General features: G+C 35.2%; 2 protein-coding genes across 6 annotated transcripts in view; one reads left to right on the top strand and one right to left on the bottom strand.

Moving 5' to 3' along the window:
* Window positions 1-5,969, bottom strand: part of LOC136031173 (acetylcholine receptor subunit alpha-like 1) — an 83,672-nt gene extending 77,703 nt beyond the window's left edge. For both annotated transcript variants that reach the window (XM_065710522.1, XM_065710523.1), the window contains exon 1: window positions 5,807-5,969. The gene's annotated coding sequence lies outside the window, so the exon portion shown is untranslated. The remainder of the gene's footprint in view (window positions 1-5,806) is intronic.
* Window positions 1-19,648, top strand: part of LOC136031174 (acetylcholine receptor subunit alpha-L1-like) — a 185,825-nt gene that overhangs the window by 42,614 nt on the left and 123,563 nt on the right. For 2 of the 4 annotated variants that reach the window (XM_065710528.1, XM_065710526.1), the window contains exons 2-3: window positions 7,760-7,897; window positions 12,927-12,971. In XM_065710528.1, coding sequence (XP_065566600.1) covers window positions 7,760-7,897; window positions 12,927-12,971 — 183 coding nt within the window. Of the gene's footprint in view, window positions 1-7,630; window positions 7,898-12,926; window positions 12,972-19,648 lie in introns of those variants that run through there. The other 2 variants (XM_065710525.1, XM_065710527.1) reach the window with 2 other exon arrangements.

Below are 19,648 nucleotides of genomic sequence, written 5' to 3'. Positions count from 1 at the left end.
TATATAAAAATAAGTTGTCTGTCTGTGTGTCTGTCTGTCAGGTGACGTCATGTTTCTGTGTCGACTGACGTCATGAAGTTAGTTGTCGTCATTTTTGTTATGACGGTGACGTCATTAATGGTATTTAAGACATGCGTTCACGGAAAAATGTTTAATTGTAAAATGACTGAAGAACCTACAATGGCAACAGCCAAGAAAGCTGCTCAAAGAGTCTATGCCAAAAAACTTGCTGCTGATAGAGAAAGTAAGAAAAGAAAGCGTGGAAATAACCGGGAATATAAATGACGACCGGGACACAGGGACACAACTACAACGAGGACGCCGGGGGCACAGGCGGGATATATAATTGACGACTGAGACACAGGGATTGTTTGAATAGAAATTACAGACCGGGACACCGGGACACAAATGACGACCGGGACACTGGGACACAGGGAATATAAATGACAACCAGGACACTCAAAGAGAAATTACAAACTGGGACACCAGGACACAAATGACGACCGGGACACAGGGAATATAAATGCTATTTATATTCACAGACAATGGGACAGCGAAGAATGTTGTATATTCGCATGTTTTACGTAGTTAAAAATATATATTTATATCTATCTCTATTCACAGGTGGGACACAGGGACACAGCTACAATGGCGCGTAACTAATATGGCGCGTAACGACTTACGCGCGCGGGGAGGCTTGGGGGGGGGGGTGCGAAGCGCCCCACCAACTAGGTATTGGGGTGGCGCGAAGCGCCACCCCAACAGCTAGTATACATGTAAAAATAAGTTGTTTGTGGGTTATGTCTGTCCGTCTGTCTGTCGAGTGACGTCGTGTTTGTCCGCTTATGACGTCTCAATTATTTCACACTAACACAAAAGAAGAAAAAAAACTAAAAAAGGTAAAAACTACAAAAAAACTAAAAAGAAAAAAAAAGCTAAAAAACTAAAAAAAAACTAAAAAAAGGTAAAAAACTAAAAACTAAAAAAAAACTGAAAAAACTAAAAAAAGGCAAAAACTAAAAAAAAAACTAAAAACTAATAAAAAACACTAAAAAAGCTAAAAAACTAAAAAAACTAAAAAAAAAACTAAAAAAAGGTAAAAACTAAAAAAAATAAAAACTAAAAAAGAAAAAAACTAAAAAAGGGAAAAAACTGAAAAATAAAAGAGAAAAAGAAAACTAAAAAAATATAAATAAAAATAAAAAACTAAAAAAGATAAAAACTACAAAAAAAACTAAAAAAGCTAAAAAAAACGGTAAAAACCAATAAAAAAACTAAAAAGAAAAAAAGGAAAAAAACTAAAAATTTTTTTCATCATATAATATGACGTCTGAATTATTTCATCATATACCAATTCAAAAACGAATGTATTCAAGCCGATGTAGCTGAGTTGATAAGGCGTTATGTTCCAGGTTTTAGGTTCAAGAGGTTCCAGGTTCGAACCTTGGCTTTAGCATTAATATAAAAGAAGCAAAAATCTAAAGAAGGTAAAAACTACAAAAAAACTAAAAAGAAAAAAAAAAGAAAAAATCTAAAAAAGCTTAAAAACTAAAAAAAAGCTAAAAAAAAGGTATTAAACTAAAAAAAACTAAAAAAGGGAAAAAACCATAAAATAAACTAAAAATTGATAAAAAAAAACTAAAAAAGCTAAAAAACTAAAAAAACTAAAAAAAAGGTAAAAACTAAAAGAACTAAAAAAGAAAAAAAAACTAAGAAAAGGAAAAAAACTGAAAAATAAAGGACAAAAACTTCAAAAAAAACTAAAAAAAATAAAAATAAAAATAAAAAAACTAAAAAACCTAAAAAAAGGTAAAAACCAATAAAAAAAAACTAAAAAGAAAAAAAGGGAAAAAATTAAAAATTTATTTCATCATATACCAATTCAAAAACTAATGTATATACAGACCGGGACATCGGGGCACAAATGACGACCGACACCGGGATGACGACCGGGACACAGGGAATATAAATGACGACCGGGACGCAGGGACACAACTACAACGGTGACGCCGGGGGCACAGGGGGGATATATAAATGACGACGGGGACACAGGCAATGTTCGATTAGCAATCACCATCAACAAAGCTCAAGGGCAATCATTAGAATCATGAGGTATAGATCTGAATATGGATTGTTTTTCACATGGACAATTATATGTTGCATGTTCAAGAGTCGGTAAACCTGACAATCTATTTATATGCACAGACAATGTGGCAGCGAAGAATGTTGTATATTCACAAGTTTCACGTCGTTAAAAACATATCTATCTATATATATATAAAAATAAGTTGTCTGTCTGTGTGTCTGTCTGTCAGGTGACGTCATGTTTCTGTGTCGACTGACGTCATGAAGTTAGTTGTCGTCATTTTTGCTATGACGGTGACGTCATTAAAGATATTTAAGACATATATGTTCACGTAGAAATCTATTAATGTTTAAGTTTAAAATGACTGATGAACTTACAATGGCAAAAGCCGATGAAGATGCTCAAAGAGTCTATGCCAAAAAACTTGCTGCTGATAGAGAAAGTCAGAAAAGAAAGCGTGCCGAGGAATCAAAAGAACAGCAAGGAAACAGGCTTGAGGCTAAAGAACGCAAAACCGCGCAGTTAGATGAAGATCCACCTGGACAGCGAGAGTCAAAACATATCAAAACTGAAAATGATAGCGATGATGATTGGGTTTGGGATTTTGACTTGGATAAGGTCATCAATGCCTACCAGATTTTAGTTAAAAAAACGAAGGTTCGGCGATATGTATTTCATAGTGAAGCTGAAAAATAAAGAAGAAAAAGAAAACTGAAAAAAGAAAAAATGTAAAAAACTAAAAATACTAAAAAGAAAAAACACTCAAAGAGAAATTACAGACCGGGACACAAATGACGACCGGGACAGAGGGAATATAAATAACGACCGGGACACTCAAAGAGAAATTACAGACTGGGATACCGGGACACAAATGACGACCGGGACACAGGGAATATAAATGACGACCAGGACACAGGTATTTAAGAATATCGTTCAAAGACAAATTTTTAATTGTAAGAAGACCGTTGAAAGAGAAATTTCTAATTGTAAAATGACTGAAGAACCTACAATGGCAACACCCGAGGAAGCTGCTCAAAACGAATGTATTCAAGCCGAAGTAGCTGAGTTGGTAAAGCGTTATGTTTCAGATTCTAGGTCCGAGAGGCTCCAGGTTTGAACCTTGGCTTTAGCATTAATACAAAAGAAGAAAAAAACTAAAAAAGGTAAAAACTACAAAAAAACTAAAAAGAAAATATATATATATATTTATATATATATCTATATATATATATATATATATATATATATATATATATATATATATATATATATATATATATATATATATATATATATATATATATATATATAGAGCTTTGTATTTACCAGGATTTAGATGATCTCATTTTCAGATTTACTACTCTTCTAATGTCTCTGGGACGTCCCACTGAGACATCCATGTAAAGTACATACAACCGAGGAACTCGTATAGAAAATCGTGAAAATTAAGACCTTAAATCCACTTTTGGTATCCCCCCCCCTATTTGGCAGATATCTGGATGGGTGAAAATTTTAATAAACTGTGAATAAAGAGCAACACCTGTCAATAGAAACAAAAAATATGCAAAACTTAGTTTTAATTACATTATATTTAACAGCAACATCAGTCATTCAGGCTTATTCTAAATATGCAGCATTTACTAATATTTCATCAAAGTTGTTCATAAAAAGCTATTAACAAACTAAAATATATCATATTTAAAAAATAGCAATCACAATCCCCCTAAAACAGGCGTGGTCTTGATGAAAAATTATACAATGAAATTCGACATGTATCTGAGCCCCTAAGCCATTATTTACACTTCTTACTTTTCCAAATACGGGTTGTCACGGGTATATGTTTTTTCCCCTAAGGTGGATGTAGATTGCTTAAAAAGAGTTCACTCGAATGACATTTGAAAGATCTAGTGCCGTTTTCTATCGCAAAACAGAATGCAATGCATGAAAATACCACAATCTAGGATTTTAGAACACAAAACAGTAACTTCGGGCAGAATAGGACTGAAATATTATCGAAGAGAAATTCCAAAAACTGTTGAAAGCATATCTATATAGTCTTCCGGTCTCAGGGGCCACACCGGAGTGCAGTATACCATTCGTCCCTCAAATTACAAGCTATCCGTAAAACATGAAACGTTATTATAGACCATTTCTCCAAAACCATTTCTGTTGGAGGTGAATTACTTAACAATATGATACTTATCAAACTAAAATAGGGTGTAACCTAGCTAAAGTTCTAAGAGAAAGAATTTTGGCTTAGGAAGAGGAGAGGATGCGTCAAACAAATTTTTATATTAGATTACTAATTGAAAAGTGTATCATAGGCAGCACAATAGTGCTGCCTAAGTAAAGAGCACTTCGTACAAGATAAGTCGTAGTAGAAACTTTGAAAGGAGCTTATTTGATTGGATATTGAAAGTTCTAGTGCACTTTGTAAGAGTCAAAAGTTGTGGAGGGCAGCCAGCCCCCCTCAGGCTCATAATTTCCTTAAGCTCATCCAGAAAAATTTGATATATTCAATTTGTTCAGCATAGTTGAAAAGGTCCAGTAGCTATGTTTTTGGGGATGTCACCCCCCTCAGGGCCGTTAAATATTCAGAATGCACTTTGTTTGGTCAAAAGTATTTGATTGTGAGCTTTTAGAAAAGACAATCTTGTTTGGTAGATGTGAAGTGTGTTTTAAATTCTTAGTTAGTTCGCAATAAATGCAATACATTGCGGCAGTACAATTACAGTAATAAATTTTATACCAGGGATTAATATTTGGTGATTATTTGGCATTTAATAAGATTGTTCATAGTACGATAACTTTTCGTTTTGTGGTGTGAGAAAACGATCTAGATAGGTCACGACTTTGCAAAATTCAGTTAGTTCTTTAATTAATTTTGGAAAATCATTTTTCATCTGAGTGACAGTACACGAAATTAAAGTTGCTTTGCGAAAGAGATTAAAAAATGTTTTTTTCTTTTCACCAAGTGAAGCTCAGTTCCTTAATAAAAGCCCAAGCATTTCAGCGGTTTTTGTAGAGAGACAGGATTTTGTTAGATAAAAAGTATATAACAAGTGAGTATGTAGTGTTTTTTCCTTTTAATGTATAGGGTTTTCCATCTTATTACGCTATTGCCTTATTTATGTTAACTATTTAGTTTATAAAAAAAAGAAACTCCAGTTACAAAAGCTTCCTGAAGTGCAGCAAGAATGTTTGGGCTTTTAAAAGCTCCCCCTCTCATTGTATATTTTCATTTCATTTGGATTAAATTTTCAAAGAAAATTCCCCAGTTCATTTATATTGTCATGCTTATGCCTTTCTTGAAAGTATTTTTGACAATCCGAGCTATTACATGTCCGTTCACATTTTTTTATATATATTATGATGCTGCAAGAGTTATTGTTTTTTTGTTTGTTTTTTTTTTGCCTGGTGACTGGCCAGATATTTTAAGAGGGGATAATTCAAAGGGGAAAATTTTAAGAGGGGAAGAGCTAATGTAGTGCGGAATCTAATGAATTGCCTGAGCCATAACGAGGTAGGACACAGCTCCCCGTTGTTTTATTTGAAAGAAGGATGGGAACTTTGGTGTTAATTCATTTATTATAGTAAATTTTAAAGACGCTAATGATTAATATCAGAATGAACGCCTTTCCCAGAGAAATGTTGCCTGGTATGCACTTAAATCGTAGTATATTACCTATCCTTGGGGTTTAATCAATATGTAAGACTTACTATTGTTCCTTGAATTTTTATCTTTTTTTTATATAATCTTAAAAGAACATTCGTCAATAAATTTGGAATCCATGAGTAGTATAAGACTATCCAATAAATTCACAGACTACACTTCTATCCTTATTCGACACGAACAAGTGTTCATTCTAAGATAGTTTCAACTCTTCGTTGCAGAAGGATATGCCGGGAACTGCCTTGCGTAGAAGCAAGATGTAAAATAAAATGAATTCGCCTGAAATAGGAGATTAAAGCAAACAACACTATGTACATTTTAGTCAAAGCAAAAATATTCTGAAAATTTCATCTTGGATGCCAGCGCAGCTTATTACTAGAATCCAGTTTTTTTTTCTATAAAATAAGAATATCGGTTATACTAATCTTACAAAGATGCTTTCTCGAGTCTCAGGATCCATCGGTTCTAGAATTTATTTTGGCATTTGGACTAATTTAGAGCTAAAAAAAAATATTAAAATTCAATAGTTCTGTGAAGGTTGGAGTTATTCTGCGAAACCAAGGAATTTAGACATGACAACGAAAGAAGGCAGTAGTTGAATCGTAAAATGTATATACTGTCCGTATGAAGAGGCTAAGAGACTATTGATTTGGTATGGGTCTAAAGAGAAAGCCCTTAAGGTGAGCTATTTTACTAAGAGGTGATTGATTTCTTCTTGGAGAAAAATGAAGCATGAAAGAATAAAATGGGTTATTGCTCTTTCCCAGTGTGTGGGTCTATGAGTGAAAGTTTGTTGGGTTTTGTTTAGTTTGTGAATCACTAAAGGGCTTAGGAGAAAATGTTTTTGAGTGTCAGAAATTAATAAAGGGTGGCTGGTAAGTCCGACCGAGAAAAAAAATTATCACAGTATTTGAAATATTCCTTAGGGGAAGGACAGTATTCCTTTGCACAATGAGTTAGATCTTTAGATCATGTACCACGTAAAGTGGTATCACAATGGGAAGAGGCGTGCTCTTTACTTAGTATGCGTTACTGCAAACACCATAAAATGGATGGATAAATTGTCTTTTTACTATAATGAGACAAAATTATCTTGACATGAAAAGCTCCGTTTCCAACACAGGTGATTCCTTTAAGTGAGAAAAGAAGATGTTGGAAAGATCTAAAAAAAAAAATGAAACCTTATTAATTTCCAAAACAAACATCCTGAGGAACAAATGAAATACGTGTTAATAGTGATAATAGAATTGCGCTCTTTAATTAATACAGCTTAACATGAGAAATGTGGTCAACACTTTTGTCTGCGGTTCAAGTTGTATTTGAATTGATTTTAAGCACAAATTTTGTCATTTCAAATAATCCTTTAGTTTGTGCGTTGACTGCAAACGTGTGAGTTCTATCATGTGAATCACAAATACGAATATGAGAGTCAACTTTAAATTTTATTAGTTTTTCTTTTTTATTCAACCTACTAGACGAATATAATATTTCATCCAAATTTACCTTTCAAGAGTCGATCTGTTTGGAGATGGTCAAAATACATATTTACATGCTTAGAGTTTTCATTTTTCCTGTCAAATTCACCTTTCCTTTGTGCTATTTTACCACCTTTTAAAAGTATTAGGGGGCCATAGCCCATTGCAACCTGTAGATAGTAATTTTGAGCTGACCCCTTGAGCAATTTTAGCCCAAAATTACCGCCTTTGTCTTTAATTTAATGCTTGTTTTCCTTCAAATTTTCGTTTTCTATTAATATAATACTTATATTCAGTCAAATAGTCCAAAGTAATTGTCAACAAGTTGCATAAAGGTAAGACGGCGCATGTCTCAATTTTAGTTCCAAGCAACGCTTCAAAGCGCTAGGATCAGAACATTTTTCTCGGGGAAAAGTAGTTGAGATGGATTCTGGAACCATCTTCATGTAAAGTTGTGTGATGGATTTTTTTTTTATTATGCTTAGCAGAGCTCTTCTGATTTTAGCATTTCTTGGACTGTTTCAGGTTAAGTCAAGTCCGGACGCAAAGAGGCTATACGACGATTTGCTGAGCACTTATAACAGAATTATTCGGCCCGTTTTAAACCATTCCGATGCAATTGTTGTGAAGTTAAGATTAAGGCTGTCTCAATTGATAGAATTGGTAAGAAAAGTAAAGGCTTTTGTCATTTATAGATCGAAGCTTTGTGGAAAGACTTGGTCCGAATCCATAAATATCTAAAGAAAGATCCAGTTAAGTCATGTAGTTAAGAAATAGAAGAGTCTAATCAAAGAGACTATCTGATTAGGATTGTTATGGGAAACAGAAACATATAATAGACAGCATTTGAGAAACAATCAAAATCAAAATATACACGAATATTGCTAAAAACAAAAACTGGGATAGGGAGGGGTGAATCTACGTGTACCGAATAAAAATCAACATGTTTATCACTTTAAATATATTATGAGAAATAAGATGGTGCAATTAAAGACAAGTTAACGAGAGTGTTTTATTCCAAACAGAATAAGTTCTTATGAATAAGTGTAGTAGTATTAAAGTTTTTACAACTTGTAAATGACGAGAGAAACTGTTCGCAAGGACCAAGGTCTGAAATAGTCTCAAATGACTTTTCAGTAGAGGGGAGGGGATGGAAAACACCAAAAGGCAATGTCTTATTTCGAGTCGGTGAAAGTTAGAAATGCCTTGGATCAACTAGGGAAAAAGGGGGAATCATTTTTATGTGAAACCTTTAACGATATAATTTTGAACTTTTAAATATCTATTGATATTCTCACACCTTTAGTACTTCTATTTAACTGAAGTGACTCACAGCCCCCTCTTCAGTTTCCCTGCATACTGTTCACAACCAAAATTTATTCGCAGTATACTAATAGGATTTTCCAAGTATAACCTTATAATTCTTTACAGATTTTAATTAAAATAGCTTTTACAGAAACAGAAGTTTTTCAAAGAAAAGGAAAGAGCCTTAGTAAGCCAAAGATGATCATTAACAAAATCAAAAAAAAATTCAAGTTTAAAACTACCATAAATCACTATAAACAAATAAATGAAACCCAAAACAAAGAGAAATTACATTAAATAACCAAGTCAAACTGAAAACTAGCAGAAACTAAGCGGAGGAGTTGGACGAACATCCCCTGCGTCATATAAATACCAAAACTGAATTTACAACCTACTATCTATAGTTGTATTTTGTTCCTGAGCTTTGTTTGTAGGCTGTATTCTGTGTTTTTATGGCCCGCAGGATTTTTGGAATAAACGTCATACTAATATTCATTCTTGAAATTCTTAATTATTTTGGATTTGCTAAAGTTAAAAAAAGAAAACATTTAAAACGCATTTTGCTTTTAGTAAAGTGCAAATTATGTTCTGGTCTTTAGAAGACACAGGGAACGTTAGCACTACTCCTCTTAGTATCTGCTCCTTATGAGTTTGATTGGGTTATTTGTTGTAATTTCTGTTCGTTTTGGGTTTCATTTGTTGATCGATGGTTATTTATGGTAATTTTAAGCTTGGAATATTATTTGAGTCTATTAATGCTCATCTTAGGTTTAATGCAGCTCTTTATTTTTCTTTGAAAACTTCTTTTGCGGAACGTTTTTTTTTATGATTCTGCTGGTTTTCAATTGATATAGTTTTTTTTCATTGGTTAAGAAAAGAATATTTTAAATATTTTCGATTTTCCTCGAAATCCAGATTTCGACTTATTATTTGTGTGTTCGACGAAATTTTGCAATAATTTACAATAATAGTTGTCCTAAAATTCCTTGAATTGATGGGTACGGGGAAAATACTGGAGTATATGGAATGAAAACCTGCATGATATTCAAGGTTCTATAGGGCTTACGGAATTTTATTCCCCAGTATGTTACTATCCTCAGTATAGAAATGTTAAGCAACTATCCCCTTCAATAAGCCCCAAAGGTTTTAAATTAATTTCCTTAACCTTTCCTGAGATACTACATATAAGCCTTTATGACAACCTTGGATGCATATAAGTAGTAAGGCTATAATATCACTTTTGACTATTGAAAAGGGCACTAGCCCTCTCCATTTTAACTGATTGAGCCCTTTTGACGTTTATACGACAACATTGTCTATAAAAAACCTTATATACCCCCAGGGCACAACCTACAACCCCTGCCCTGAGGGCTGTGGGGGGCGGTGTCATCCTCAAAGACAAAATTTCCAGACTTTTCAACTACGTTGAACAAAAAGGCATTCTCAAAATTTTGATTGGGTATTTTTGGGGAAATAGTGGGCGTGGAAGGAGGGTTAGTTGCCCTTTCAATCCCTTTTGACTATTAAAAGGGCACTGTCTCTTTCAATTTTCAATCGAATGAGCTGTTTTTGAAGTTCCAACAACGATTCCTTCGATACGAAGGAACCTGGTTAAAAAAATAAAGCATCGTGCCAACATCGTTCTTTACTTAGGCAGCGCTATTGCGCTGCTTATGATATGAGGTGAATTAGGTTCTTTCGTATAAGTATGTTAGCTCTATCCTACTGACTCAAGATGGTTAATTTTTGCATATTAATAGCTCCCTAATGGGTTGTGGTATGTTAATTTCTAGTTTTGAAATTTTCTAGTTTTACGGGAGTAAATTTGGTCACATTATATTTTTCTTATGAAATTTTGTGCGTTAATTTTTGTTTTTATTGATTCTTAAGATGTGTGGTATGATAAACTGCTTTGTATATGATGGTTTCGTATATGGATGTTGACTTTCTTGTATCAACTTTTCTGTATTGGCTCGAGAATAATGAATTTTACCATATTCAGATTAAAGTTGTCCATTCTGCCATACTGAGTTTAAAAGTTTTTTGCTTTTTATGTATCATCTACTTCGAAACTTGAAAGAATTCAGTAAACTTACTCCACATTTGCCACATGTATAGTTGAGTGAATTTGCGTGTTTTGGAGATCCTTCAAGGGTAGCTTTAAAGTCCCTAAAAAGATCAAGAATCTTTCAAGCTTTTAAGTCCTTCTTTCTATTCTGTATTGAGGATTTTAAAAAATTTTCCACATCTAAAAGCTCAATATGGTAAATTTTAACCCCCTCGAGTCAGCTGGGGAAAGTCACTATGCATTTAAGAAAATATCATCTATTCGACAATTTATCACACCACACAGATCTTAGTTTAGTTAAAAGGCATAAAAACAGAAAGAACACACTATTATTCCTAAGGGAATTCTAATATGGCGAAAATCGATCGGCTCATGTCAGTCGGAAAAAATCAGCATACATATACGAAAACCCTTAGGTCAGCACACATATACGACAAATCATTTAGAAGACAATTTCTTTTAGAATTTCCTTTGTTGACTCGATGATGTTCGGTTTTTCCATTTTGACTAAAGATCAATCATTTCGCCATATTGACTTCAAAAGTTTTCTGTGCTTAATTGGTCATTAAATTTAAATCTGGAAGTGTCTAGAGAACATTTTCTATATTAGTCTTGTATATAACCTAGTCATTGTGGGAAATTTTTAAATAGTAGCCTTTGAGTCCCCTAATAGAAACAAATTTAAGTTTTGGTGAATCTGCCAAGGTTTTCGAAAGTCTTCCGAAACTTTGCCTATATCGTATTGAATTTTTATGGTTCGGTGTTGCTTGTATCATAGCTTCACATTTTCATATCAAACAAAAAAAAATCCGAAAGAAGATATAAAACAAGAGGTGATTGGATGTCGCATGGGTATGTAGCCCTATTACCTTCAATGGTTAAAATAGATGTCATTATCATTTGAATAAAATTAGACTTGAAATAAAGACAAGGACAGGTTCTAAATGAAACATAAAATATATCCAAAGTATAAAAGATGTGGAAGAGGGCTGGGAGAGCAATTTACAGGGAAAACAGTTCTTGAAGTCTTTGTATTTGTATCATAAACCATACACAGAGGGTTTTTTATTAACAGGGAGAACCACCGTAACCCAATATGTTCTGACTAGCACCTTTCAGAAAATCATTTAGAATTAAAGGGGAGAAATGGAGGGGAAAGCATTAGAAAAGTATTTACAATCAAATTTTTGAAGAATTAAATAGTGGCTTTTAAATGACAGGAGGCAGGTATTATTAAAAATGGGGAATTAGGGATTGATGAAAGGTGAAAGAATGTATTCGGCCTATATAACCCTTGTCGAAGTTAAAAGTTTATTATTAGATGCAAATTTGAGAAAAATAGGGTATTTTTGAGAGGAAAGAAATTTAACCCACGAATAAGCCTTGAATAATCCACGGACATCAAAATACGACTATTTTTTTTCCAATAGCCAAAAATCGTAATTTAAAGTTTTGTCCAGGGTCTTGATTAAGCTATCATTAGATTTAAAATACCAAAAAATATACACTAGTACAAGATAGATATTGGAGTGGAGGGGGACGACCTCCCTACAAGACTTTTTGCGGTCGCATTTACTCGATTCACCAAGCGAGAAACTGTTGTTTTCCTTGGAAGTTACGGGTTCCTTGAAAGTCCTTTGGCAAGAAGGGAGTAATTGTAAAAACGGAATACAAATACCGGATCCTAAAAACTGAGGTATACAAGACCCTCTGCTCCTCCCAAAAAGCGCAGCAACTTTTCAAAATACACAGACAGAGGCAAAGCAAAATTAAACTTGTAAGAGGCAAACATGGATGTTCTGACACCATGGATTCATCAGATTTGGCTAGCATTAAACGCACGACTAAAAAATTCGTCGAAAGAAAATTGATAAACCTTACCTCAAATAAACCATAGAAAAAGCAAAACTGGGGTCATCGGTTCACCAGGGCTTAATTGCATTAAAACCAATAATAATAAATTAATCGAGCAGAAAATCATGACCTTGACCACAAATAACAGAAAAAACTGAAAAGTAAGACATTTGATTCGCCAGAGTTTGATGGCATTTACGGCAGGAACAATCTATTCGTCGGAAGGATGTTTGCAAGCCAATCTGCAAACAAACTTGCAAGACACAAGACTCGCGCCATATATTCACCAGAGTTTAATTGCATTAACCACAAATACACATGTGAGAGAGTTGCAAGACGAGAAACACCTGGTGTTGGGAAGTAAGTAAGGATGTGAACACTAGACAGGGTGTGTGTTTGGAAGCTAAAGCTATACTTCTACTTTATATGTATTTTTTTTATTTTAACTCTAATTTTTTTTTCCAGAATCTCAGAGATCAAATTTTGTCAACTAATGTGTGGCTGGAGCACGTAAGTTCGTACATTTTCACCAAAATAGCAAAGCTGCTTACTTTCCAATAGTTCAAAGACAGCCGGGGCTTAATGCAGCCAGCATTTTTCTTTTTTTTTTTTTGCTTTAGTATTACTACTAAGATCAAACTGTTTCAAACATCATTTAAGTCAAATTTTAGTCAACCCAGAATAGAAAACCAAAAAAATCTCCGCGGCTTCTACGGAAAGCTTGAGCCTCAGGCTGCGCTGATTTTAATATGACATCATATTTCGGAAAGCTACCTATAATTCTTGTTTGGGGCTAAATAAAATGTTTTTTACTTTTGTCCATGGGGAACAGCCTAAAGCTTGTGAATTAAAATAGAGTTTTATAGTCTATTTCAAAGAAGATTATCTGAAGTTATTCGACTAACATTTAAATTTCTTTCCGCCTTCGCACTGGTTTCAGATTAAAAGCACAGTTCAAGTCGACAAGCAGGCATGCATCACTTTCAAACCAAAGTCGGTCTATGATCTACATATACCTAATATATTAGACAGTTCTATGGCCCTTTTACCAGAATATCTTCCTTTTATACTAAACAAGAAAAATTTAAAGATCCAAAAAAAGTCTGTGCATAACTGGATTTCAAAATTCAAGGCTCGTGTAGGCTAGGTACCACGTGCAAAGCGAATTCCAATTTGGCATAAAAATAGAAAATGAGGAAACCAAAGGCTAAAAATAACGGTACTTTGAAAAAAAGTATTTCGTGGAGTGCTAAGGTTGCTTCAAAAGGAACTGAAATCATCATGGAAAAAAAATAACACATCAAATGGTGTTAAAAAAAATATTTGTCTGAGCTCTATTACAAAATGTTGACCGAAATAAAAGACTTCTATATTTCTAGAACTGCAAATTAGAGCGTGATTTATAGAGAATGACCCCTATTCAAGTTTAATGAGACTAAAGAGTCTGACATAAACGTTATCCTGCACTGACAAGGTTTTTTTACTGAGGCACTGTGTATACACCGAAAGAAGATATGTATAGAAATGAGGTTGAACTGGGCTCTGTAAGTAAGAAAGAAGCAAAATTGTCCATAGCTCTGAAAAACAGTGTTCATGTAATTTCCATATTTGTGTATGTTACCTACGCACTGAGTAAACTTTAAGCCATTAAATCTAAAGATAAGTAAATCAAATCAGAATCTTGGTGACTCCCCTCATGAATTAAGGCTAATATCCGCTGAGATACTGTAACTATTAGCTAATGCTCAAACAAAATGATATTCTCATTTGACGACGACATTAGTATGTTGACGTTAATGAATAAAAAAGGGTTAATGTTATAAATGCATGTCCGCAGGAAATGGGAATATAGCCTTTTTGGAAGGCCATGAGCAATCTTAACAAAAAATCACCGATGGCAATGTACCCTGCCTCATTAACTTATTAATGGGTTACCATTTAGCCAATGCAGCTTAATATTTTATTTCTTTTTAATTGCTGAAAACCCTTTTAAATTATCTGAAAAGCCTTATGGTTGAATTTTCTGACTCTAAAGATCGTCAATCCGTTTTTGTCATTTTGCATTTATTCATTACTCCTGCTACAGTTTTCTAGTTAAATGATTAAATAATATTCCACACAAATTTAATTTCTCTTGGCTCCAAAAACCTGAATTCACCAACGATTAAATTATCAAAAGAAAATGACTGATTTTAGACAGTGATAGAATGTTCCTCTTATTTGGATTTAAGAACTACTAGAATCATCACAGTTCAAAAATAAAATCACTAGCATATTGAGAAGAAATCCATCAGTGAGCAAAACATATTGCTAGATTTATAGTTTACCTTTTTTTTTGGAAGTGGTAAAAATGCGCAGTTTTTGATTGCATAGGTCTTTATATAAGCCTAATAGTGGAAGAAAAACACGGTTTGACCTCGGGGAAATTGCAACAGAATTTTTTTACACCAAAACGTTCAGAAAAATCAGCTTAATCACACACAAAAAAAACGAATCCCCCTTGCATAACTACCCGAAACCCCACCTTGAAGGGGGTAAATCAAAATTTCTAATTGGACGTATTTTTGGGTTTAAGTGGTCGTTTTCTACCAAATCAAGCATGACGAATCTGAATTCGACGTCAGAAATCAAGTTTTTCATACCCCAGTATCAATTTTCAGCTTTACAGAACCGGGGGGGGGGGGGTAAAGTACGCAGGTCATTATTTGCCGGATTCCTCCGGCAAATACACTCAAGCGTGTATGAAATCCACCTAGGACAACAATAGCATTTCTCAAAGCACTTGTGGCAGGCTCTGCATCGACGATACACTTCGCCTTCAGTAAAGCGAAGTGTAGTCATTACCTGATCAAAGGTAATGACTAGAGTTTTTCCAGCTCGACTAGCGCGATCGTTAGCATGCATAAGTGTAGAATAAACACAGGAGATATCGCTTGGGTTGTGGTTAATCATTGGCAAAAAACGAATATTCGATTTTCCCGGATGAGGTAGCTTTTGGTGTATTGACCTTATAAAGGCCGACCAGCTCATGTATGAGCTTTGAAAAAGCCAGAGATGCGCCAGGGCGTTTCACCTTTCCATTCATTGTCATGAGTGTCACCACTGTTTGTCAAGCAAACAAAAGTCCTTGGTTGCGACTTGGCGGGTTTTCGCTAGGTGTAGAACGGTACGGTGCCGATTGACTTTATCTAATCTCCACTTACTTCTTTTCTTGGCACTGAAAGCTCCGTTGCCGGCAACTCAGGTGTAGACACTTCAATAAGTCCCATTCCATGAAAGGTATTCAGGCCGTCGATAGTAGCAATATCATGATCGACGTTGTCTCCTAAATACTGAAAAAAATGTGCTTTCTCTTCGGACCCTTCCAACAACTTTTGATTTACTGCTTCATATCTCTCAAATTTTTTTTACCTCTTAGTACGAAGAGCAGGAGCCAAGATTGTGCAGTGTGTCAATTAAAAATCGGGACGAGAAATGGTGATGCAGCTGCGAAGCCAGTCCTATTTATAAAGGAGACATTAAACCGCGTGGTCTGTATGCCTGCATTATAGCCTGTCCAATAGAAGATATTAGTCGAGGCGTGTCGACCCCTATCGATGAAAGCAGTAGACAAAGAGATGGTCATACGAAGTTCAAACACTTCTCTATTGACAATATCTCGTTAAGAAATTCGTAAAGATCCTTCCCTGTCGTAATGGATTTGATTTCCCTCCTTATTATCTTTCCAACGACTTTGATGAGCTGATCCCTTTCTCCGTTTTCACTATCTGCTTCTTCTTCTTGGTGAAATTCTCGTAATATCCTGTCAACCGTATCTCTAAATGGTACAAGTGTCTCTTTCCCATTTGAATCGGACAAATCCACTTGTTCACCACACTCACTGACTAGCAAATCTTGGCTTGACGAAAGCTGTAGGCCAAACTATCACAGTCAGTTTCAGAGAGAATATGAGCCATTTTTCTTAAAATGATCGTCAGAGGTACAGGTTCTTCACTTTTGGCATAGCAACGAAGTGCTTCTTCAAGAGTGGCTTTCCTTGCACTATCGCACGGTCTTCCCTTCCGTTTCTTTGGTGGAGGAACGTTACTCACTTATTCTTGACCACAGAATTTTTGTGGAATCTCTTTTCCTGTCCTGAAGTTCATTGAGCATATTCGATGATAAACGGCATCCTCTGCATGATGGTCAGAAGTCTTTGAATTTATCCGACCAAGCACTGTCCTGGCCCACTAATCGTTCCTGCTCTTACACATTTCACTAATCGAGTAGTCGAAGCTATGAGTTCATACTGCATAAGCTTCAGCGAATTCACGACTTGTGATCTCCCATAATTTCACTGCTTGACCACAGAACAGGCAGTTCTTCGAAAAATCAAAGCGTGGAGCCGAAGATCTGATCGGCGGGGGGCTGCAACCGGTTCTTTCTGCTCAAGTTTCCTTTGAGCGTTCTTTTCTCTGTCGATCCGACGTCTGTCACAGAAGTTACGACGACACGCGGTGTGGACTTCATTTCCAGTCATCACAGCTATTCTACTACCTCTTTCTTTGCTTGCGTTATTTATGGCATCGGCTCCTTTCTCGGATAATATGGCAGTATTTTCACCGGGTTTGATGTTGCTTTGACATATCGGGCAGACCGTGTTCTCTTCATTGATGGTTCAATGAAGAGTCCTGGCCCACTGATCGTTCCTGCTCTTACACATTTCACTAATCGAGTAGTCGAAGCTATGAGTTCATACTGCATAAGCTTCAGCGAATTCACGACTTGTGATCTCCCATAATTTCACTGCTTGACCACAGAACAGGCAGTTCTTCGAAAAATCAAAGCGTGGAGCTGAAGATCTGATCGGGGGGGGGCTGCAACCGGTTCTTTCTGCTCAAGTTTCCTTTGAGCGTTCTTTTCTCTGTCGATCCGACGTCTGTCACAGAAGTTACGACGACACGCGGTGTGGACTTCATTTCCAGTCGTCACAGCTATTCTACTACCTCTTTCTTTGCTTGCGTTATTTATGACATCGGCTCCTTTCTCGGATAATATGGCAGTATTTTCACCGGGTTTGATGTTGCTTTGACATATCGGGCAGACCGTGTTCTCTTCATTGATGGTTCTAGAAGAAAAAGAGACTGATTATTTCATACAACTTTTTCGTTCAGTAAATCCAGGCACAATCCAGTCGGAATTCAACCCATCACCACCTAGAAGAATAAATTCAGCTTGAATGATACACAGTAGATGGCATTTTGCAAATGAAGTTGAAAAGCAGAAATGAATATCCGCTCTTTTCCAAAATCAGAAGCATAATCCTAAACACTATCTCACTAAATACTTCTAATCAACGCTCGCGGATCCCAGTTTATTATTTTGTCTTTTCTTTGCGGAAGTAAATAAAACGGCACAAACCTTGTATATAGCCTTGAACACGCCAATCATCTAGCAAATACTATGGTAGATGGATCATCACCTAAAGAATTACACTAAGGAATGGAAACCGCAAACTGGAGGGGGAGTCTGGAATGCTGGCTTGAAATTAGACTGTTCGAGACTCATATTCTAAGGCACCATTCCTAGCTTGATAGGAAATGGTGGATCAGCCGACAAATGATTAAAATAACTAGTTCACGTAGGTCAACTTCAACAGCGGATTTACGTAAGATGAGGTACTTGACCACGTAAAATCAAGTTTTTAACTTCATTTTCGAATTCACCGCCATTGATTCCAAAGGAAACGGCCAAATAATGCAACGACCTCTTAATTTCGATTTTTTCCCTATTACAGATTTCCCATATTTTTACTCTTTACAGTATCCGTCAGGTCCTCCAGAGCATGCAAAGTTGAATGAGCTGTCCTGAAACCAAATTGTGTCTCTGATAAAAATCCATATTTCCTTAAATACTCATAAAGTCTTTTATTCGTTGCTTTTTCATAGATTTTTGACAAAAGTGGCAAAATCGATATGGGTCTCCAGTTTGAGATGTCGGTAAGCGATCCTGCTTTTGCCAGTGGGACAACTTTTGCTAGCTTCAATGGATCTTGAGATCGTCCTTCTTTAAAAGATAGATTTATCAGATAGACTAATATAGGCACTACTGTGGGTAGTATGGATTCCAAAGCCTGTAGATTTAGTCCATCTATTCCTGCGCTGTTTGACTTAACTGTTGCTACATTTTTTTTTTTACCTCATCTGTAGTAAACGGTTCAATATTCATTTGGTGCCCATTACCTCGATTGTCTTCAAACTCCAATGTTGATGGCTGGTGGTTAGGAGTTTTGCTTTGGATCATTTTTTCGATATTCCAAAAATCGTCGGCGAATAGTTCAGCTACTTCAACTGGGTTCTCAGCAATCCCATCATTCGTTTGAATAGCTATCATTTGTTTTTTCTTCGCTCCTTTTATGACTTCATTTATAGCTTTCCATGTCCTCTTCAGATCATTTTTATTTTCCTTAAAATAAGCTGTATAATAATTTTTCATTTTCCTCCTCCTTAGAGTGTTTGTTTTATTTCTATATTCTATAAACTGAGCAAGATTATAATAATTTGGCTGACCTGAATAATACTGAAACAGATAATTTCTATGCTGTATCATATATAAAAGTTCCTCATCAAGCCATGGTTTCCTAGGAGAATTGTTTTTCAGTTTGACAGTGTTCACATGGCATGTCCTGTCATAAATTTGGTTCAAAGTGACGTAAAACTTTTGGAAAGCTTTAGATGGGTCTTTTTCCTCAAGCACAGTTTCCCATGATATAACTTTCATTTCCTCAGCAAACTTTTTCGAATTCTTTGCTTTCAAATCTCTAAAGCTCATTTACTGACCTTTAAATCTCTGTTTAGTAGTCACTTTCAAACATGCTAATATTGGGAGATGATCCGATACAGGGGTTAGTATTATATCCGTAAGTGTTGTTCGTATTCTTTCCCCAGTGATGAATACATTATCAATAAGCGTTGCGCTGTGCGTAGTAAGTCTTGTTGGAATCGTCGCTGCAGAATACAGATTATAAGACAGCATAAGATTTAAAAGTCTAAATTAACACCTATTAAATTCTTCAAATCATAGTTAAAATCTCCCCATACAAACATGTTTATTAAAGATTCAAAACCATGCTTAAAATCTTTAAAAGATACACTCGACGGCTTATAAATCAGAATAAATAAAATTTTTCTAGGAATAACATTCATTTC

Source organism: Artemia franciscana, chromosome 9 (genome assembly GCF_032884065.1).
Source record: "Artemia franciscana chromosome 9, ASM3288406v1, whole genome shotgun sequence".
Classification (NCBI taxonomy): Eukaryota; Metazoa; Arthropoda; class Branchiopoda; order Anostraca; family Artemiidae; genus Artemia; species Artemia franciscana.
The sequence above is the reverse complement of the archived record's forward strand: the minus strand, read 5'-3'. Positions and strand labels throughout refer to the sequence as shown.